At 35.0% G+C, this 24,632-nt stretch overlaps 1 protein-coding gene across 2 annotated transcripts in view; it reads right to left on the bottom strand.

Moving 5' to 3' along the window:
- Positions 1-2,428: 2,428 nt before the first annotated feature.
- PURG (purine rich element binding protein G) overlaps positions 2,429-24,632 on the bottom strand; it is a 36,582-nt gene continuing 14,378 nt past the window's right edge. For both annotated transcript variants that reach the window (XM_008686580.2, XM_040643284.1), the window contains one exon: positions 2,429-3,336. In XM_008686580.2, coding sequence (XP_008684802.2) covers positions 3,322-3,336 — 15 coding nt within the window. In that variant the 3' untranslated portion in view covers positions 2,429-3,321. The remainder of the gene's footprint in view (positions 3,337-24,632) is intronic.

Consider the following 24,632-nt stretch of genomic DNA (forward strand, 5'->3'; position numbering starts at 1 on the left):
ACATGCTTATCATTAAATAATTTAAAGAGTTATATAAAGCAAAATTTGAAGTCTACTTCTTATACACAGTTTCCTTTCAGTCTTACTCAGTGGGAATAACACTATTTTTTGCTGTAAATTAATTTTCCTCCCTGGGTATCTGAGGCTCAAGGTGTTTTCTTTATGATCTTGTTTAAAAGGAATCTCTTGTGTATTTACTCAGAATGAACTAACAGAACTGCATTTCTACATACCACAAACTGAGGGCTAATCCTTTCATTCAGAGTACTTTATATTTTCATTAGCTAGTGTTTTGTTAAGTCTTTTACGATGGCAAACATTACGCTCTCCAGAAAGTGTAAGCTTTAGCTGCCACTCACAGACTATGAGACCGATTTGCGAGAATATGTATAATGCTGTGCTCATGCATTATATGGTTTATTCAATCTTATGAACTATTTCTCATTTGTTTTTGCATGAATATATTCCTTATTTTTTAGTTATTTTCTAGGAGTCTTTTTACTGCCCCGATGATAAGCTGGAGGGTAAGAAAAGTGACTTTAGTCTTAATGTGAACTCAGTATGCACCTACCTCAATGGTTTAAAAAAAAATGCATGAAGAAGACAAATCTGAAATGAGATAGGTTATAGACTGGGTTTTTTTTTTTTTTAATACGGGCAAGATTATTATTGTTGGCCATTTTCAAACTCAAAGCAATTCCTGATGAGAAAAATCAGTTTCCTAAGATTAATAAGGTTAGGTTTTTAATGTACATGAAATTTATTTCGAAAGATGTTCCTCAATGGAGAATATGTGGATCTTTACTGGAAGTGCTTTCACTCACAGATTTATAGATGACACTTTGAGCTTAAGATCTTCAAGGGAAATTATTATTTTAGGAACAGAAAACACAACTTGCCAAAATAATACTGATAAAAATAAAGACAAACATAATTTTATATAACTTTTAAAAAGCTTAAATAATAAACTTAAAGAGGGAGAGACTATATTATTTTCATAAATGAACCAAACTTACAAAGTGTACTCATTTTATTAAAGGCTGGGTTTTTAAAATAATTTCATACAAAAAAAACCTGATAAAATTTGTGAGAATGATTTTTTAGGTGGGACAAACATTATGGTGAACAATAACACATAAAACTGGTGGCTGGAAGGATAAAAATCAGAGATTTTTCACGTAGATTAAAAAGTAGATATTTTTCCAAAAGAAATTTATTTTTTTATCCTTTCATAAAATTAGAATTAATTTTTCTTTCAATTAACAGGCAAAATATCACCACAGAAGTGAAGATATGCTAAGACATTCATAGACCTACCTACTCTCTCTCTCTTTTTGATGAAAGAAGACCTGAAATTATTTTGTAGCACATTTACTAGTTGCCAGTTTTCATAAAATGGAATGCTGTAAAGGTAGTTACAAAAATACACAGTAGAAATATCTTTAGAAAGGTTGTGATTTAGTAAATACTGCATTTGTTCAAGACAGTCATGGAGCTGCAAGCCCAGTGTTCATATTGGCTCTGTTCTGTAAACTTTATTTTCTGATATTAGGAGTTTGACATGATTCAATAACTATTTGAGGCAAAATTACTACACCTACACTCTTTATAAAATAAAGAACCACAGCAGCATGGGAATGTCATTTCAGCCATGGGGCCCACTAGATTAGAGGGACAGGTTTGCTCATCCTCTGAGATCAATGATTGTTGCTTGAGAAGCTTTAATCGATTTATTTTGATCTTTTCTTTTTAGATTTAAGGTTACCCATAGGTTAGGCAAAATACCAAGATTAGAATGCAGATTTGCACACTGCCTTAATAACTGACTTTATCTCTGGCTTGGGAGAAACAGACCTCTGCCCTCATGAGGATAGCTGCTTCACTTGTCCAAATGCTGTGATTCTTAGTGTGGCTGAAATTAAAAATCCAATAAGACCATGCCATTCTGGCATTTGGTATCAGTTTGTCCTGGAAAGTTCCAATTTTATTTTATTTTTGTCCATGTTTTCATACATGTGAAGTGGAAACTTTACTTAAGTATCAGTATACACGAATGACCTTTTCAATGTCATTCGAGCAATAATAAAGGTTCCGAGGCGTATTTGTTTCCATGCAAATGTTACCTCATGGTTCAAGTAGATAATAAAACCTTATTAATAAAACACTAAAATAAACAAAGGCACTCGATCGGCACATTTTTGGTTTTCTCAATGTACTAATTTCCATGTCTGATAGGTGTAGTTTTTGCAGATCCAACATAAACTTGCTTATGGAAGCGAGGCCAACTGGATTTAAATTCCCAAAGACACCACAAATTTGGGGGCACAGATGAAATAACGACATAAACACGTGGTAAAATCAACTCCGGGTTGATCGAAGGGCCCAGGAGAACTAATCTGCTTTCTGAAAAATAATTAAGAATCCAAACTTATCACACATAGAAACCAGTTTATTAGATTGTCAGTGATACTTTGAGACAAATTCAAGTTATTTCATTTTACTTTATATAAACAGAGGAAGGGAGGAAAGTTTTAAACTTCAAGCTTTGTCCAGCATGTGTGCAGTTAGCATCCACAAAAGCACCATTGGATATGGAAGAATTAGCACCACAGAATTTTAGGACCTAACTGTTAACATGCATCACTGGAAAACTTGGAACATAAAAACTGAAGTAGTACGTGGGATGGTCTATTATAAACAATACAAGGCAGTTTATGATTTGTTTTCCTACAGTACAATACAATCACCAATCAATGAGAACCTTTAAGTACAACACAGGACAAAAACACTTTGTACCCTGTTAACACTAAAACAGTTACAGATTTAAAAACATGTTTCTTGTGAGAGGCGGTGGGTTGAGACTATCCCTCCTCCTCTTTTGAAATTGAGTTATATAGTTACATGATCTCTTAAGAAAGTATTTTCAAATCTCTGTCTCTCTCCCTCAGCTCTGACAAAAAATTTTTTTTTTTTTTTTTGAAAACGGAAAAGGCTCAATGAATTACACCCAAAACAAACCCAAACCAAAACCTGGCAAGAGTCAAGAAGTACTCCAGTGTGGTGGAAGATACTCCACTTAAGATCAGTTTGAGAATGACGCCAATGGTGTTGACACTTGTCTTCCCTTCGGTGCAGGAATGTCAAGTACAGAAGCCTTGCATTCACGATGAACTTTGGTTCATTTCGTTCACACAATGCCTTTATTCTGAAGTGTAACATAAGACACTTATGCCTTATTCCTCAACTGTTTTTGTAGTGTCATAGGGCTGTTCCTTATGCTGGATCTGACAACAGTGAAAAGGGTTGATATTCTCTCTGGATTTAGAGAAATTTGAGCTAAAGAAAAAATATTAATTTAAATTTAGCACATATGAAATTTTAAAGGGAGTTTCACTATTTTCACAGTACAAGCCCATAACGAATATCATTGAAAACCTTTCTGTTAGAAAGCATGTAACAAACCCTCAATTTTAAGTTGTGTGGAGGCCAGTTTTGGCATATTAGAAGATACTGTATAAGAAATGTGCAGTAGGAATAGATAGATACAGGTATATTCAGATCTCAATGCATTGATGCCAAGGAAAATATATTTTTTACTCACCAAGAGAAGAATATACCTTGAAGCATCTATGCAGACACATGAATCAATCATGTATCTGCCCAACTTCTAATTCTGGAATAGTGATAACAGGGTCATTTAAGAAAAAGTACTCAATTACAGTATGGAAGCAATTTTATGTTGTATATATTTAACAGCAAAACATTTTTGAAAATAGAATCATTATTATACGGTAAGTTTACAATTCACCATTTCTATACTTGTAATACATGCATTGATTTGTTTTCCCAGTTTTAAAAAAAAAATCCCACTAGGACCAACATCTTTCAGAACAACAGTCTAACATGAAACAAAACCTCCTAAGGAAAATATTTAGCATCACAGAGATTTGAGAAAAGTCTGTTACTCAGCATCACAAAATACTCATTAGATCTACATGTAAGATTGTTCATGCCATGACATTAACACACCTTTGGGTTAATATGTCTTATTTAAAAAGGATACCAAGATACAAACCAAAGAACTGACATGGAATTTATTTTTAGTTTCTCCTTGATAAGAGTAGACTGCTAATAAACTTGACTCCTGTCTCTACTAGGTGATGATAACGGCGTCTATCAAGCAGCATTTACATTTAGTAAAACATTTAAAACTACTGATAGAAAAATGGCCACCACAGAGAAAGAACGAAAGATAAGTGTAATTATAGACCAATGATTTTTTTATGAAGTGAACTGCCCCCAAACAAAAAAGAAAGCAAAGTTTGTTTGCTGTGAAATATTTTTCAGTTAAAAAATATTCTTGGATAAAAGTTAGCATATGATTTATAAATGTCAGAAAGATGTAAGGATGAACTTCAGAAAAAAGCTAACTTTTGAAAAAAAAAATGATCCTATGCCTTTTCTTCTGAACCAAATCCCTTGTATAAATCAACTTTTAATTTTCTGAAGAGGGTACAGCAGCTGCACGTCCACATTATTGATTTAAATTTGATAATTTGCCAGGCAGGCCTGACTTGAACAAAGAAGAAACAAAACTCATTTCTTAACGTTTTAGGGTTACATTAAAAAAACCCAAATAAAGAAAATTGAGTTATGATGGGCTGGCTTAATGCTTTTGATTGCCCTTATATTTGACCAACATTTCAACACAAGGTAGAACCAATTAAAGATAAGATTTAAAAAATAAAAGCTGTCTAAAAATTGTTCAATGAAAAAGCCTTCAAATTTTACATTTTAACCTCAACTGATTGTAGACTTACTTAGACTAACAGTTTTGCTGTTATCACACACACTTTTGTTACTCTAGAGTTTTATTTCTGAATTGTTCATTGGTTCTATCATGTAACACAATTTTCTAGTAAGTTAAAATAGTTTGAATTATTATATTATAAGAAGCTTTAGAAAAACACATAAGTAGGATAAATTTATAAAAGGATAAAGAATATTTTATGGGATTTTAGACAATTTCTATACAGACAAATAGCTATTTCAAGGTAATAAAGTGCCTTCATTTCTAGGTAATTAATTTTTCACTAAAATATTTTAAGGCTTTATAAGAAACTTAACATTATCAGAAGTGTGATAGTATATAGGGTTATGCTATTAATTAGCATTCTTTCATAGGTCTTATTTCATTTAATCTTTTAATTCATATTAGGTGCTTTTTAATAATCAGCAGCTTAAAATTCATAAATTTGAATTGTAAATTCTGAACATTTAGCGAGGAAAAAGAAAGATGTATAATTTCCAAATGCTGGGATTTGTACTTAAGACTCGCATGTGGCATGTGAACAATCTAGTTTACGTCATAATATACAACAGCCAATGCTCTCAAAAAATTCAACAGAATATTTATCCCATGGCAAACAGGGCCATCATTTCATTCATTCATATATTCTGTTGTCTCTACATTGAAATGATTGCACAGCCTTAGTGAAAAAGGCTGGAGAAAATCTAAGATAAATTCTTCAAATACAGGCACAATGAGTATTTTTTTTTATTGCAATAGCTTATGAATAATCTGTACTGATGCCGACATCCAATGTTAAAGCATTTATATTTGTTTTCAGTTTGCTTCTACTACCCATGGGTGTATCACAGTAAAATACTGGAAACCTAACAGAAGTGTATACAATAGCCATAATCATACAGAATTTTATTTCTTCTTGTCATTTCTCTTTGGAATATATGAGGGTATTTTAAGCAATGCTGTGTAGTTAGTTATGTTGGCAGCCCCAGATCTGAAGATAAATTATGACTATATGGACATCAGCTTACTCAATTGATTATAACCAATACAAACTAATTAAAATGTTCGAATATTCTTTTTCGGGAGATTTTTAATCTATTTTTATCGGAAGATTACTCAAGTCAGGCACCAGATTAAACATCCATGATACCTAAAATGCTTATCTAACTACCACTGGATTCATTTAAAATGTTCCTTAAATTAAAGGTTTTTGAGGTTAGGAGGGAAGAGGAAAGTTAAAACTCATTGCAAAGAATGGTTTAAAGAAATATTCCACATAATTAGAAAAACAGGAACCACCGGTAGGAAAAAGTGCCAGTCTTAAAATTGGGTTTGGTTTTCAATCTAAAGCCTAGTAAGAGTAATTCCTGGTGATTAAAAAAAAAAAATCAAAATGGCATAAAACTTTATAATTGCACATTCCTTTACCAAAGTGCCACAAGTTACCAAAAAATCTTTTTAAATGCATATGATGCTTTCAAAATCTAAGTACACATTAAGTTTTACCTTTTTCATAATAGTATAGTATAGATAGTTTCACAAACTTATCACAAATATAACCAGGAAGATGAGTTACAACTTTCTAAAAACAGGATAGTGTGTTTTTAAAAAATAACTATTAGAACCTTTATTATTTTGAAGATTCAAACCCAAGTATAGCCAAAGCATTCCCATAATATCCAAAAACATCATGAGAATTTATTTAGGCAAATTTTAGCAGTACTCTGCCATGCAATGCACAGACACCATAGCGTTTTTCTTTTTTTAACACTGGTTTAGTTATCCTGTTTTAATCTGACTACATATTATACTTACTCTCTTTAATCACTGAACTGACAATATATGGCATAACGGAGTTTTGAAAACAGCATTAAACACTGAGGTTTCTAGCCTTAATTGCTCATTCCTATTAAGCACGGCGAAAAGGTCTGATGCATGATTAATTTTCATGCTTCTATCTCTTTATTCTAAATGAAAATGTATTGAGATAATACGATAAGGACAAAAGGATGTTAGAGACCAAAGCACTGATATATGGAACAAAAAAATAATAAGCAACTGTATGGAAACCTTCCATATCATTAAATTTGTTAAATCAGGGAAAGATAGTAAAAAATAAGATCTCTTTACCAAGTAATAATTATATTAATATGCTTTTAAAAAAATCAATGGCATGCATATAAGGTTAAATTTTTAGTATTTTTATTTTTTGAGTGTTAGGAAGTTAAACTACAGAGGTATGTCATTATGAACTGAGACCGAAAAAATTATATTGTTCAGAGGAAAAAAAGAGAAGAGAAAATCACGATTCTCAATGACAGGTCATCTGCCTTGTGTTATGCCACGGGCTAAACATTGTGGTGTAGCGCCGCATTTAATTAGGGTGAAAATGTTGACAAAAATATAAAAATGCTAATAATAAAATTAAGATCAGTTCGCAGTCAAGGAACATTAAACAACTGTCAAAAAAGAACCCCTTCTTTCTCGTACAGTTTGAGAATCTCAATGTTCAGTGTAAGAATATAACCATATAAAAGCATATGAAAGAAATGCCCAATTCGAGAAATTCTTCATCTTCTGAGGATGGAGAATGGGACATAAATTGGTATCCTAGTCCTCTAAAAGAATTAACAAACTTTAAAAACACCGGTAAAATCAGAAAGAATTGTTCATGATAAATCACTGATAACGACACCCCCAAAACCCAATATACTGATGTTAATCACAGAACGGCAGATATTCATTCTATATAATTCAACGAACCTTCTTGTAGTTTCTGAATATGAAAATATAACCGCTTGTTCAGTCTTGGGTAGTGGCAAGCGTTTAAAAATTGTTGAAGAAATACTTCAAATAAACATCGAAATGCAGAAGATCCTTAATAGAAGCTGTAGGCATGTGGAAACCCCATACTCTATGTGAGATTCCAGCTGTATTTAGTTCCTGCATTGCCCAAAGTAATACAAATTGCATAAACCCTCTTGCCAATACACAGATATTTTCTTGTCTTCGCAAAACCTAGACAATTGCATTTACCTAACTTAGCTTTTCCCTGGTAGCGGTCCTACAGTGATGACATATATAGTGGACATACCTATAAGAACCATTCCTACCATATAATTTAATCTTGTTTTCTATTATTCAGCTCTTCTATAGCATTTTTCATTTCCAAAATGCCACACAACTAATTATAATAGTTATTTCTCATTTCACAAGGAGGGCAAAGTTAATAAATGGCTTGTGAGGTGGTGGAACCATACAGGGTTTTCAAGATCCTATGTATCTTCTCTTTTTCTGTAGGCAGTCTTATTTAGCATTGCCCTCTGCTATGTGTCTATACCGTATGTATACCTCTTGGGGTCAAAGACTCGCTCTTGTTGTCTGCTGTATACCCAGACCTATCAGAATGTTTAGCTTGTGCTGTATGCAAAATAAAATACCTGTTGATTTGACGAATGAGAAATAGGACTGAGAAAATAAAACAAAGAACCTCCACATATTGCCCCTCACCCTCGACTTCCAAGTGAAAAGCCGTGCTTACCCACTCTTGCTTCTCCACTACAATAACGTAAGTGGTGTTACTCTTCTTCCATAATAGGGTTGTATTACTCACTCTTAAATCTTGATGGCCAAGACCCTATGGTGTGTGTCCTCCAGAGTACTAGTGACTCAACTATTACTACAACTACTCCTAAAACTGCATTATTCACCTTTCCTTTGGCCAAGTATTTAAGTTAAAAGTTATGTTTCTGCACACAATAGACTATTCTTAGGCTAATTCAGGCTTAAAGAATCATGAAAATCCTCACAGCTGTAATCATTAGCATGAATATGGAGAATATCAGAAGGGACTGAAAAGACAGACAAATGCAACAAAAAGAACTGGGGACTAGAGGTCCTTTAATTTTCTGGAAAATAGTGCAGGAAAGCTAAGATCCTTGAGAAGACAGTGATTTTAGTGAACAAGGTTAATGTCAAGTTTAAACTAGATGATATTGAAAAGTCTTTTCCAGCTCTAAAATTCTATGTTGTGCTGACTGGTTCCTCTTCTGGTAAGATGAGAATCTGCACAGTATTCAAAGTATATTTTATTTTTTTAAAATACAGGATAAACTTGAAAAGTTTGATGTCTTAGAACTCTTGAGCAACTGAATATTAAAAGTTTTCTTTAAACCACCATTACTCCTTCTCTCGCAACAATACCATAGAAAGCCTTTTAAATCCTGAATAAAATAGATTTAGATGATGTCAATATAGTGTGGATATTACTTTGCTGACAATACTTCATATTGTCAGCAAAATTAGCAGTGAGGAGTTTGCTCCCACTCCTGCTACTTTGCATGAACCTGTCCCCTAAAGAAGTCTTACGTACAATTAGTACAATTCATGACCTCATTTCCGACTTCAAAGAGAGAAGGTGAAATTATTTCTTATAAAAATTAGAGTTATTGTTTTAAATCACAGCAGTGGGAAAAAAAGGCGATGATATTAAGTTTGAATCTCTAAATTACTCTATATGTTTTAAAAACAGGACTAAAATCTTTAAAAAAAACAACAACCAGGACTATGAAATTTGAACATTTTGACTGAGAGGCAACAAAAACAATACTAATTCCAAAACTAGGAAGCAGAATCTAATTTTTACTTGGGGCTTTTCTCTTTTTTTTCTTTTTGGTAAGTCTAGCTGGGGGTTTATTGATCTTACTAATTCTTTCAAAGAACCAGCTCCTAGTTTCGTTGATCTGTTCTACTGGCTTTTTTTTTTTTTTTCCCCTGTGTCATTGATTTCTGCTCTAATCTTTATTATTTCTCTTCTCCTGCTGGATTTCGGCTTTATTTGCTGTTCTTTTTCCAGCTCCTTTAGGTGTAAGGTTAGATTGTGTACTTGAGGCTTTTCTTGTTTCTTGAGAAAAATCTAATTTTTATTAGCCAGAACCCTAAATACGTGGGAGGAGGAAAGATGATTTACTATCAGCTTTAATTTTTGCTAAGCTAGGACTTCTCAAAACCCTTCAAGCAGACTGTACTCCCTGGGAAATCAGGTTTATAATTCTTTATTTCACGACCTAAGACCTCTTTACCCTTCTAACATTAAACTGATATCATCAGTTTTCAATATCATCTAGTTTAAACTTGACATTACTCATTGCTCAAATGGCAACAAGGGCCATATTCTCCTTTTTCCACATGGCAACAAACATTGTTGGCAGTTAATTAAAATTAATTACTCCAACTAAAATGAGGATGAACTGCTGAGAGAATTCACGCATACTGCTCGAAAGTAGTTAATCATCTTTATAGATGAGAGCATAGAAACTGGAGGCTTGGTATGATAGCACTGCAAGTCCTCCATGTAGGTTACATTATACTAATGAGGTTCTCTTGACGATGCAAATGAAACTGCTTTTTTACGTGACTTAAGCCAAATTCTACACTAAAGTAGAATGTTAAAGGGAAGTATCATTTCAACATTTTTAGAGTTATTAGACGGAAATATGAATGTGGTAAAATAATTTAGAAACCATAACAGAAAAATAAGTATGAGAGGGGAGAAGGAAGTTTCTTTAGTGGAAGGCAGGAAGAAATGAGGAAATCAGTAGATGAGAGGGATTCACAGAATGGGGATAATCTGAAACTTTATTAATGTTATCGCATTTAATCTGGCAAAACTTCTTATTCGTTCGAGTGCCTTTTTCCATAGCACCTTAGTACTTTATGGTTATTTTTTCCCCTTGCGGAATAGTTGTATAAACACTGAAAATGACACGCTAACATCCCATAAAGTGAAGAAAGTGCTTGTTGTGTGTGCTGTTGATATGTGTGACTTAATGTTTTGGGATCTCTTTGTGGTTTTGCAGCTTCTGATGAAAAGTCTTAAAGCTGGACATGGTACAGATTGGGATAGACTAGCCGAGGGCCAGCTCAATCCTTGCCTTTAGGTAGTTACGTCAAAATTCAGACTCCTTTTCGGTCAGAACACAATTCTCTTGAAAAAGACAACAGCAGACAGTAACAATTCACCCTTTAGATCTGCTGGTACACAATTTACTATGACTCCTGAGTCACAGTATAATCTTCACTTAAATTTATTACTGCTCCCAAATCCCAATGAATCTTTGCTTAAAATGGCAATTTTTAGGGAAATTCAATTAGAACTTTCAAAAAAACCAAAAAACAAAAAAACACAACCCAAAATGCAATCTGAATGTTGGTTTCATTGTATCTACTCTCTTTCCATTTGTATAAATTATGGATCAAAGTGAGCTTGTAATAATAATACCGAGCTCATAAGGTCTATGTTATACAATTTTAAGAGTGCATAAAAGCTACTGAGCCATCACCATATTGATAAACAATGAAAGCATTCCTTCCAGCATGCTTTGAATATGGAGATATCTTAAGAAGTATCTCCTCGCCTGGAATTATTTTTCACATTTGCTTTCTAAGGTCAAAGCAGACATACAAAGGGAAGGAAACAATACAGTAGCATGGCCATTGCAACTGGTGAGGTGCGGTTGCCCAGTATCTTTGTTGTTAATAGAATCTTCCAGAACAGTACCTCTTGATGCATCCAACAGTAATTAAGGTGGGAGGGTCATCTGAATGTTAGGAATACTGTCATTTAATATTAATATGAGAGGGTATTTTGTCCCCTCCATTCTTACTGCAGTTTTGCTGCCCTGAATTTAACAATAGTCGTGTGTCATTTAAGATGCTCATTGAAGAGCTAATTATTTCTTGCCTGTTTTTTAAAAAAGTATTATCCACGGTAGAAACTATTCACTGATGAACTCAACAACATAGATGATCTCACAAATATTAGGCTGAGTGAAAGAAGCCAAAAACCAAAAATACATGGTCATTTATTTACAATTCTGGAATAGACAAAAGTAACCTGTAGTCATAGAAATCAGATCAGTGATTGCTTCGGAAGTCTGGATTGGGGAAAGAGTGGGGCTGTTGACAGGAAAGGGATACACAGAAATTTTCTGGAGTGAGAAAAATGTTCTGTGTCTTGATATCCGTCAAAACTGATTGAATCATATATTAAGATTTGAGCATTTTACTGTATGTAAATTATACCTTAATATAAAATGTGAAAAAGCATTGCCACTAAATATAATGTTCTCGCTGAAGCATTAGAGTTGGGTGGCATTTTTCTTCTCATTTAAAAACTTCTGCCTTCACACTGTCCCAGAAAGAGCAACATATCCTAGAATGGGATCCACGACCAATACCTTACAGAGAATGTGGATTTTATATCGGGGCACTGAACTAAAGCAGGTTTTTTATTGCTGGACAAACAGATGACAAATTCTTTTATGGACCGTACTAAAAGTAACAACTCTAAGAAAGCATAGAAAACACCTTACATTTAAAAAATACCCTAGAACAGAAAAGGGTTTTTAAGTTCAATTTATCATTGTGAAAATACTAATTTATAAAGGCATGAAAAAATCAATAAAAAGCTTGGCTCAAACACTACTTAAAAGTGATCATAGCAGCAAATGGCTAACAGACACATGAAAAAATATTCAACATCATTAGCCATCAGGGAAATTCAAATCAAAACCACCTTGAGATACCACCTTACACCAGTTAGAATGGCAAAAATAGACAAGGCAGGAAACAACAAATGTTGGAGAGGATGTGGAGAAAGGGGATCCCTCTTACACTGTTGGTGGGAATGCAAGTTGGTACAGACACTTTGGAAAACAGTGTGCAGGTCCTTAAAAAGTTAAAAATAGAGCTACCCTATGACCCAGCAATTGCACTACTGGGTATTTGCCCCAAAGATACAGATGTAGTGAAGAGAAGGGCCCTATGCACCCCAATGTTCATAGCAGCATTGTCCACAATAGCTAAATTGTGGAAGGAACCAAGATGCTCTTCAACAGATGACTAGATTAAGAAGATGTGGTCCATATATACAATGGAATATTACTCAGCCATCAAAAAGAACGATTTCTCAACATTTGCTACAACATGGACGGGACTGGAGGAGATAATGCCAAGTGAAGTAAGTCAAACAGAGAAAGACAATTATCATATGGTTTCACTCATTTATGGAACATAAGAAATAGGAAGATCAGTAGGAGAAGGAAGGGAAGAATGAAGGGGGGGTAAACAGAAGGGGGAATGAACCATGAGAGACTGTGGAACATTGCATCAAAAACTGGGGATGTACTGTATGGTGACTAATATAACAAAATAAAAATTATTAAATAAAAAAAAGTGATCATAGGGGGACACCTGGGTGGCTCAGTTGGTTGGGCATCTGCCTTTGGCTCGAGTCATGATCCCAGGGGCCTGGGATCGAGTCCCGCATCTGGCTCCCTGCTCAGTGAGGAGCCTGCTTCTCCCTCTGCCTGCCACTCTCCCTGCTTGTTCTCTCTCTCTCTGACAAATAAATACAATCTTAAAAAAAAACAAAAGTGATCATGGCAATATGACCTTCACTCTTTTTTTGCTTCCCCAAGGCTGAGTGAACACAGGTGGAGCAGTCGTAAACCAATGGTGTCTAAAGGAGACTGAGGAACTTAAAACATTTAGGTGGAAAAGAAGCAAGATTTTACTCATGCTACTTTGGTGCATATTCAAGTGCATATATTGAATATCGCATTTTAAAACCATTTTGAACGCCAATGTTTAGGGCCTAATTTATGATTACCTCGCCACTTCAAATCTAAGGGGCCATGTATTCATCAACTTTAAAGAGGTTATAATCAGAATCAAAATAACCACTGAATTCCCAATTTCCTGCAGAAATAACCTTATTACACTATCTGACAGTTCTAAAAATAAATAAGTGAAAAAATTCTATTAGTTATGAGAAGAAAGTAGTAATACCCTGAATAGAATTTATCTATAAGTAATGCCAAGTATTCATGGGCAAAGTTAAAACTATAATCAAAAGCCAGATAATTATTTATCCAATTTATTTCTTTTTTAATTCCAATTCAAGCCCGCCAAGGGTTTATGTTGTTTTAAATCCACATGTCATACAGTGACATCTAAAATACATAATTTTACTACTCATCATGATCTCCACCTGAAATTAGACATAAAAAAATGAAAAAAAGTAACCAATTTCCCTAGCATAATGGCTGGCCTCTGAGCGGAACTCAGTAAGTATTTGTTGAATGAATGAATGAATGCTTTCCTTTCCCTTGATTACCATTTCTTACCTCACGTAGTGGCTTCTTACTGCACATTAAAAATTCAGTATGATTGAAAAGGAAAAGCATAGACATTTACTTAGTAAAAGAAAGCAATGCTCTGAAACCCCTAAACCACGTGTCATTATTGCTGCTTCTGCTTTTGTTGACATAAAAATCACATAAATATAAATCAACACAATTGTGAAAGCACAACAAATTGATAGAAGATAATCTAGACTTTTAGCTATAAAATTTTCCTTTAAAAACTCAGTTAAAGGGGCACCTGGGCATCTGCCTTCAGCTCAGGTTATGATCCCCGGGGTCCTGGGATTGAGCCCCCAGTGGGGCTCCCTGCTCAGCGGGGAGTCTGCTTCTCCCTCTCCCTCTGCCCCTCCCCCTGCTCATGCTCTCTCTCTCTCTCTCTCACTCTCAAATAAATAAATAAAATCTTAAAAAAATAAAAAAATTAAAACTCAATTAAGGGTGCCTGGGTGGCTCAGTCGTTTGAGCGTCGGACTCTTGATTTTTGCTTATGTCATGATCTCAGGGTTGTGAGATTGACCCTCTGATTGACTGGGCTCCATGCTCAGCATGGAGTCTGCTTGTCCTTCTCCCTCTGTTTCTTCCTCCCCACCCCCAAATAAATAAATAAATAAATAAATAAATAAAATCTTTTAAAAAAACCCCAACTCAATTAATGACACTAAAGGACATTGTCTGCTTTGCTAGAGTGAACAATAAAAACCTCTGTCATTAATAGAATGGGTAGTTGTGAAAGGTTTCATGTAAACATCTCTGATGTAGAGATCTGAAAGTTCGTAAGTACCAAAGATAAACAGAATATCAAGTGCTAGAAGATAGAAAAAAAAATACAGCTCGAGATTATATGAAATGAGAAAAAGCTCAGAATCAAGATGATGGTCTGCAGGGACTGCTTTATGACACTCACTGGGACCAGTAACTAAATTCACCATCCTGAAGCCAGGGGTGAAATATGTATTTACTACCACAAAGCTATTTTTCAGTCAAAAATGACCTACCACCATAATCTTACAATGCTTTCAACTTTAAACGAGTGTGAAAAATGTTCCAGCTGACAGAAGAAAACAAATACCCTGAATAAAGCCCACATACTACCTCCCACTGATTTTCAAGCAAAGCAACAGAGAAGTAGAAATTGAGTAGCAGAAGGACCACTTCCTGAAACCTAGTTCAAGTTCTGAAATGACTGGTTAGATGATTATGGACAAGTCACATGCTATCTTTAATATTTTTCCTATCTGTTAAAAAATGAGGGTGTTCACTGACTCCAAAGACCCCTTTGGGCAAAAAAAATTAAAGTTGATGGCAGATTTAGACAAGAGAATTTTATGTTGTCAAGGCACGAAGTAAAACAGGTGAATATAATCCTTTTAGTAGTGGGGTCATTGATTCCCCACATTATGCAAACTGTCTAACGATCATCTTTTTAAAAAAGGAAACGAAGAGGTTCGGATTCCCTCCAGCAAACAGCTATGCTTTGATATTTCCCAGTCTGTGCGGTTTATTCATTTTCTTTCTTTTTTTTTTTTTTTAAGATTTTATTTATTTATTTGACAGAGATAGAGACAGCCAGCGAGAGAGGGAACACAAGCAGGGGGAGTGGGAGAGGAAGAAGCAGGCTCATAGCGGAAGAGCCTAATGTGGGGCTCGATCCTGTAACGCCGGGATCATGCCCTGAGCCGAAGGCAGTCGCTTAACCGCTGTGCCACCCAGGCGCCCCTATTCATTTTCTTAATCGTGTCTTTTGATAAACAGAACACTTTAATTTTGATGAAGTGTCTAATTTTTATTTTTTTTCTTTTTTAAAGTTAGTGCCTTTTGTTTCCTGTCCAAGAAATTTCTGCCACAGAGTTGTGTACTTTTATATTTGACTGACGATAGCTTCAAGAGGTTATAACTAGCCCAACTCCCTGGCTACTGCTACCTGAAAGTTCTTGTGGCAAAAGGAGGCTCCCTTCCAATTTTGCATAATTTTGTTATACTTTCTGGGGAACTGTTCATGTTATGGGTCAGGAAGAATTAATAAGGATGTTATTAGTATTTATTAAATGCTTATTATGTGATAGAAACTTTGCTAACAGCTTCATGTATCTTAATACATTTAATTTTTTTTTTTTTAAGAGAATCCTGGTTGAGTATAGCTTCTGTGAGGGCAAGAAATCTTACCTGTTTTGTCTTCTGGATGAAGATAATTGTCCCAGAAAGAGTAATTAATAGGTATAAACTGAATGCTGATTGAATAAATTCTCACAATAACTCTATAAAGTTATATAATTTGCCCACTATTCACAACAGTGACAGAATTTGGACTTGAACCCAGGACTGGCTGACACCAAAGTCTGTGTTCTTTATAATTCTGTACTAAGGCCACTAAGATTATCTGATAATTCTGGGGGAACCCAGAACCTAAAGATACAGTTGAAATTACTGCTCTTACTTAAGGGGGTGGAGGGAATGTTTTAAAGTTATTGTGGTTTTATTCCTCTCATAGCAAAAAGCAAATGTGGAACTTCTACTAAGCTCCCCCACTTTTTTCAACGACTTATTTTTTTGAGAGAGAGAGCACAAGTGGGGGTAGGGGTAGAGGGAATCTCGAGCAGACTCTGTGGTGAGCTTGGAGCCCAACACAGAGCTCCATCCCATGACCCATGAGATCATGACCCGAGCTGAAGCCAAGAGTCTGTCCTAGGTTCAACATACTGAGCCACCCAGATGCCCCTCCTTTTTTTTTTTTTTTTAAGTAGGCTCCACACCCAGCATGGAGCCCCAGGCAGGGCTTGAATTCATGGTCCTGAGATGAAGCCCTGAGCTGAGATCAAGAGTCAGAGGCTTAACCGACTGAGACACCCAGGTGTCCCTAAGCTCCTTCTTGATAATCCTAGCCATATTGATCTTTTTATATTTATAACTCTGCGATGATTTGTGCAGATTGAGCTAATATGAAACTTTTATGGCCTTGGATATACAGGGCCAGAAAAATTCAATCTGCACATAAAATTTAAATTTCAGCCTGCTAACTCCTCAGTGATGCTGCAAAACCACTGTTACCTGGGAATGCCAGGAGCAAGTTGTGTATTTAATGAAATTTCTAGTCAACAGATCTTTAACTACAATACTTTTAATCCTATTGAAATTGAATCCTATTGAATATTGAATGCATACAACATAGCACAATTAAATTTCGTATGAATGAGAATACTTCAGTGCTCTAGAAATTCACTGTTAACAACTATAATCACTGCAGGGACATCAAACAACAACAACAAAACAAAACAATAAGCGTAATACAATGATGTAAATGAAGAATAGATAAGTTCTTGAGTTAATTTCATATAAACTTAGAACATCCCTTTCAAATAGGTTTTGAAAAAACCTGCTTCCAATTTATCTCTTGCTCATAAGAGTTTAGGAAAAAAAATTCTCTAGTTGGTTTTTAATTATTAACTGAACTGACTGTGAAAATGAAGTATTTTTATCTCTTAAATTCTCTATATAACACTTTTTGAAGGCTATACTGCAATGCAAGTGCTGTGACAAGACTTGTGATGACAAGACAGCAAGGGATCTGTATTCTAGTCATTAGGATCAAGTTCTGGAAGGTTCACTAAGATGGGAGCTCAGGAAATAGACTAAAGAACAGAGCTGGCCAAAGACTCAATAAGTAGAGGAAAAAGGGCTGAATCTAGGCAAATGATTTGTGTATATTGATTACCAAAATAATGATTTGATATGCCTTCTGCCAGGGCCAAAACCCACAGTATATTGAGGGCAGAACTGAGCCCAAAGATGTGATGAAAACAGCAAAATGCCTGGAATGCATTAAAAAACACACACACACACAAACTGTTTAAATTGGCTCTAAAAACATGTGCTTAATTCATGGGACTAGAACAAGTAATTCTGAAATTTGTATGGAACCAAAAAAGACTGAATAGCCAAAGCAATCTTGAGAAAGAAGAACAAAGCTGGAGGTATCACAATCCCAGATTTCAAGATATACTATAAACCTGTAGTAATCAAAACAGTACAGTACTGGCACAAAAACAGACGCATAGGTCAATAGAACAGAATAGAGAGCCCAGAAATAAACCCATGCTTTTATGATCAATTAATCTACAGCAAAGGAGACAGAAATATACAATGAGGAAAAGACAGTCTCTTCAATAAATGGTGTTGGGAAAACTGGACAGATACACACAAAAGAATGAAACTGGACCACTTTCTTACACCTTGTACAAAATGAACTCAAAATGGATTACAGACTTAAATGTAAGACCTGAACCATGAAATTCCTAGAGGAAAATACATGCAATACGCTTTGATGTTGGTCTAAGCAATATTTTTTTGGATATGTTCTCCTCACGCAAGGGTTAAAAAGCAACAATAAATAATTTGAACTACATCAAACTAAAAAACTTTTGCACGATGAAGGAAGCCACCACCAAAATGAAAAGACACACTACTGAATGGGAGAAGATACTGGCAAATGATCTTTCTGTGAAGGGGTTGATATCCAAAATACATGAATAACTCATACAACTCAACAACAACAACAAAAAGAAACAACCTGATTAAAAAATGGGCAGAGGACCTGAACATTTTTCCAAACAGGACAAATAAATGACAGGGACAAAACAGATGGATCTGGAGGGTATTATGGTAAGTGAAATAAGTCACAGAAAGATGAACACCATATGATTTCACTTATATGTGGCAACTAAAAAACAAATGAACGAAAAATACAAAACAGAAACAGACTCATAGATACACACAGACTGGTGGTTGCCAGAGGGTAAAAGGGGGGCAGGCTGATGGATGAAAAACATGAAGGGAATTAAGAGGTACAAACTTCCAGATATAAAATAAATACATTATGGGGTAAGAACTTTATATAGTGAGAGATGGTAACCAGACCTATTGTAGTGATCATTTTTTAATGTATAAAAATACTGAATCACTGTCTTGTACACCTGAAACTAAAATAATATTGTATGTTAATTATAACTTAAAAAGAAACTATTTAAATTATCTGTAAAAACATATACTTAATTTTACCAAATTTTGATTTCAAAGCTACAATGGAGCAGTGGGCTTCTTATAAACCTTGGTATTTTATTAGATTGCTACGTGACCTATGGTAAATCGTTTAACCTCCCTGGGCCTGTTTTCTTCCTCCGTTAAGTGAGGATAGAGATAATGAACAAAATCTATTTTTATCAGAATGAAATGAGATACTATATGTGAAGGAACTTTGAAAAATATGTGAAATTATATGTAAATTATTAAAATTGAAATTTCATATTCTTTTACATTTAATTTGATTAGAAATTTCAGTTATGGAAAAACTTTCAGGACAAATGAATCTTTCGTATCAGCAACTAACTGAATTTGTCCATTAATGGCCCTTCTTTGCAATGTATCTACAGAAAATGGTTACGGCTTCTGATTTACTAATACGGTACCAGTGGAATCAGGCTCATTTCATTTGGCTAAGATATCGGTGAGATTCGTATTTGAGAACACTGATGGATTTCTGTAAATCCAGGCATATGGAAAGAAAAGGAATTTGTGAAGATATTGTTATATGCGAAGAGAGTGAAATAAAATTAAAGTGAGGGCGAATACAGAAGCCTAGAGCAGGGAGGGCAAATACACAATATGATGTCACTACTCCTTGCCTTCCTCGACCTCTCCCCAAATCAATCCCCCATGCACACAGAGAACCACAGACGTCTTCTATGATGAGCCTACATGGGGCTTCACAATCATCTCCAACTTAGAGTTTAGGAAATCATGACCACTTGAATACAGCAGTCACATGAAGATGTTCCATGAGATGAAACAGAATCATTATTTTCATCCTAGGACATCAAGAGAGATTTGGAATGGAGAAGACAGAACCAGTATTTGAAACAGTATTGTTGCAGCTCTCTAAATTTGCATCAATGAGATATATTTTGAGAATTATAACACATGTCGATAATTATATCATATTTAAATTAAACAATGTAGATAATGTAGATAATTAAATCGTATTTAAAGGATAAATTGTTAAGGGAAAATAACATTCGGCATTTTATAATCAATAGCTTCAAACACACTTCTCATATATACCAACACATGGCCTGGGGCATGGCAGATAATCAGATGAATGTCTGTTGAATGAAAAAATGACAGTTTGCTTAGGTTCCAAAAGCTGCTTTGAATCAAGTTAACTTTGGACATGGCATACTTAGAGGCAGTGGAATATTTTTCTTTTGTAAATTATTTTACCTCTAGTCCCTAGCATAAGGCCTGGCACGGGGTAGCCACTCAGCGTTCACTGAGTGAATACAACAGGATCACTGATTGATCAAGCAAGGGAAAGAAGATTTCTGAAGTAAAATGTAGGATGTGCAGGAAACAAAAGATTCCACATTCTACTGCATCTTAATTTGTGAGTCAATCCCTGAAATAAAATGATCGCTTTCATTTCCACTTGGAGTCATTTTGATTTGTCTACGAAGTTCTGTAATCCTGAAGCAACAAGATTTCAAAGCAAAACAGGAATGGGAACCGTGGTGATTACGTGAAGAGAGATGACGTAAGTCATCAGCACAGTGCTAGGTGTGGAGGGGAATAGAAAAGAGGAAGAAACAGTCTCTGGTTTTAAACATAATAAAAAAAGGGACTGTGAGAATGAGACAGAGGAAACAGTACACTGAAACACTTTTCTAAAGCAACCGTCGCTAAGTATGAAGGATGCCGAGGAGGATAGGATGGTCAACAAATGTCAGAAGAAACCAAGAGCATCCAGAGAAAAATCAGGAAAGACCACAGAAGGAAGCCAAAGGTAACTGGAAGAGAAGTTTCACTGGCTCCAGGGATATAGATATTGAAAGGTTCCTATCATCTACTGTGATCCAATCTCCACAACTGATGAATAAGCAAGAGGTTAAATGACTTGCCCCAGGGCTAGCTACAAGGCACAGGGTTGAAGCTTCCGCCGCGGCCGCCATTACCCCTGTACCACACCTGCTACACACCGGGAGGGAAAAGGCAAGACCTTAGAATTCTTAGAATTCCATAAATGCTTGAAACAATAGTCCGAATACTACATAATACATTTGGGGGGGCTTATTAATTATAGCACAAATATAGTGAGTAATTTGGCATTCGCATTCACTTCGTAGTTATTTTGGAACAAAATTAAGATGAATCGCTTAGAATTAAATTATTGAAAATCTAATGTAAAAATCAAATTCTGTGTCTACCTAAGATTGATTTTTTTCCCCCACATAAACTGTAAAAAATTTCCATCAAATAAAACATAGATCTTTGGTAATATTTCTGATGTCAGAAGCAAATCACTTTAATGGAAGGTATGCATGCATCCCAGCTTGGTATGTCATTAAGTGTAATATTTGGGTTTTAAAAAAAAAATCATTTGAACAGCAAATGGTGATTAACAAACCAAATCGCACGTAGTAATCTGATGACTCAAAGGATTTCTTAAATAGGAGTACAGTTTAATAATACACAAAGAACAATAATGCAAACTAGCTTTAGTTATCATAAACCAAGTGGGCATACTTTATTCTAAGTAAATTTAATGTTATAATTGATAAAGTACGTAATTGTCAAAAAAGGCTCAGAACTTGGGGAATTTTCAGCCTGAGGTTTTTACTATATTAGATGAAGAGTCTTACGGGCAAAATACTAGCGCCAAGCTTATGTTAGCGACTCTGGAGGAGAGGTTAAGGGCTGGGTGGCTGGCAGTGTGTGCCCTGAGGATTGCATGGCACTCAATGAATTTCTGTGGTTTAGGGGTGATAATGGTGAGCAATGAGGAAAGATCTTAAATAGTGCCAGGGCACTGGAAAGGAAAAAGAGTAATTGCTTAGTATGTTACTGAACCGGACGCACCGCAACTCTATCACTAAATATTTTCAACTCAAAAATTGTTTCTCTTCTTGAGAAAACATCTCTAATTTTATAATGGAGATCAAAGGAATAATGAGATTCAATTTTAAAGAATTTTCTTTGAAGTATATATTATCAGTATTGTTGCAGGAGATCATTAAAGAAATAGCTGGGTGCTACAAAAATTATGAAATTATTTAAAATTGTTCTAAATAAATAGCATTTGTCTGAAAAAGTAATATACATTCATATTATGAATTGTTAAATTCATAAAATGAAGAAAGATTCAGTTACCATTATCCAAGAATCACTGTCAACTAATTTTTGTGTTAGTTCCGAGATAATTTAGGCCAAGAAAAGGTACATTTTTCTATGTCAAAATCATAAACATAATACTCATAATTATAGCATTTCTGTTTATTTAGATGGATATTGCTTGTAGGATTTAATGTTTTATTAACTCCTTAAAAAATAAGGCTTTATTAACTTCTTGACAAAATTTTAATAACAGAGGCAGAGAAATTTTAAAAAATTTTTGAAAAATAAGAGTATTAAGAATGTTTCTTGGGTTTGGGTTTTTCTTACTGCCAAAGATTTTGAAAAGAGCGTTTGAAACACTCCATTTGCAGAAAATGTATTTTTATTTATGCCTATTTCCTCCCCAATTATATTTCTTTCTTTTTTTTAAGGGGGGAAGGGGCAGAGGGAGAGAGAGAACCTTAAGCAGGCTCCAAGCCCAGGGCAGAGCCTGACATGGGGATTGATCTCATGACCCAGAGATCATGACCTGAGCTGAATCAAGAGTTAGACACTTAACCGACTGAGCCACCTAGGCGTCCCCAAATTATATTTATAATAAAGCTGCTTAAAGGTAAAGTTTCATAGTGGACTTAGCAAAGATTCTGAAAGCATTTAGTGAACATTAACTCTGCCAAATTCCAGACAAATTTCCAATTTCCGATCTACTACATAAGTAATGAAAAAACGATTCTGGAATGCACATAGGAAAACTCTACAGAAATTCCATGATTTAAGTTTAACTGCCCTGGTAATTCCAACCTCAAACCTTAAACAAACAAACAAACAAACAAACATACAAAAAGTATCCCTCTGGAATCCCCTAGGTCTCATGAGGAATAAAGGTTACCTTTCCTCGAGGAAAGCTTCCGGGACCAGATATAGTTCATTTGTAGCTCCCCAAAGATTATAAGGATCGCTTAATAAAAGCACAATTGCTTTGCAATTGTAAATCTGTTTTTGTTTTTGTTTTTTTGAGTAGGCACCACACCCAGCGTGGAGCTCAATGTGGGGGTAGGGCTTGAAGTCATGACTCTGAGATCAAGAGTTGGAGGCTTAATCGACTGAGCCACGCAGGTGCCCTGCAAATGTAAATCTTTGTACAGGTGAAAATTATAACAACACCGGACGTAAGGATTATACTTGGAGAGCTGAGTAGCAATAACTATAAACCCATTATTGATAGGAGAAAGCAGATATCTTGTTTATTAAAAAAAAAAAGGTTGAGAAGAAAGTAGACTAGTGGTTTCCAAAGGATGGGGCAGAGGAATAGCTGATTGTTCAATGGGCTTACAGTTTCAGTTTTGCAAGATTAAACAAGTTTTGGACGTTGGTTGTACAACAAGGTGAATATACTTCACACTAATGAACTGCCTATTTAGAAATGGTTAAGATAGTAAATTTTATGTTTTTTTTAACCACAATTTAAAAAAAATAAAAAGAGAGAGTTGAATTAGACCACAAGAGTGAAGTATTCAGCTTGACTAAGGATATTTTTTGTACTCACAATAAATTGTGAGTTTATATCTTAAAAAAAAAAGAAAGAAAAGAAAAAATCAAATTGAGAAAACTCATTTGAGACTTAGAGGGTCAACTTGTGAGAAAGTGGAAGACAAGTCACCTATGCATTTGACTCAGACTGGAAAGACAGAATATTTTCGTTTTGAAATCCTGAATTTTGAAATGTAACCAATGGTTACATGTCAAGTAGTTTAATTTGAGCATAGAAGGTGGGGGAGAAACTACCATTCCCGGTGATCATTGCCCAGAAAGCTAGACAATATGATAGTACAAAGTCCTAGATTAAATACTTGGATTTATATATTTAGCCTCTCTCTGTTTCAAGTGAACCCTAGATATTACTTGTTGATAGGATAACCAAAAAAACTCATTTTGGCTGACAGTATTAAAATCTAAACAATTCCAGCTGGAAAGATGATATGGAAGAAAGAATGCAAGTCTAAGGCCACGACAAAGAATGGCTTCCATATCACGCAGAAAGAGCAAGACAAAAATGCCAATTTCTGAACCCCCACTCCGGACCAACCAAGTCAGAATCTCTGGGGGTGGGGACCAGAACCTATATGTTTAATACGGTATGTACACGAATGTTTGAGAATGACCGGACTAAATTGTAAAAGGAGAAACCTCTGTCATTTTAATGGAGGTGAGAACTCCTTAGAGGCAAATACACGGTTTAATGTTTAAGGGTATTCTTGATGACACCATCATGGTCATGACTCTTTGAGTTCCTTAGAGGCACATCAGAGAGTCTCTACTGTTTTAAAGGAGGGATTATTGGATTAAAATAATCTCTTTGAAATATTAGAAGAGATATTCTTAAGTGAGTCAAATGGTAGTCTGTGTTGCAAGAACCAGCTGTCTGGCAAAGCTTGAAATTTTTAGAGCTATAATGAGAA

This window comes from Ursus maritimus, unplaced genomic scaffold, assembly GCF_017311325.1.
Source record: "Ursus maritimus isolate PB19 unplaced genomic scaffold, ASM1731132v1 scaffold_28, whole genome shotgun sequence".
NCBI lineage: Eukaryota > Metazoa > Chordata > Mammalia > Carnivora > Ursidae > Ursus > Ursus maritimus.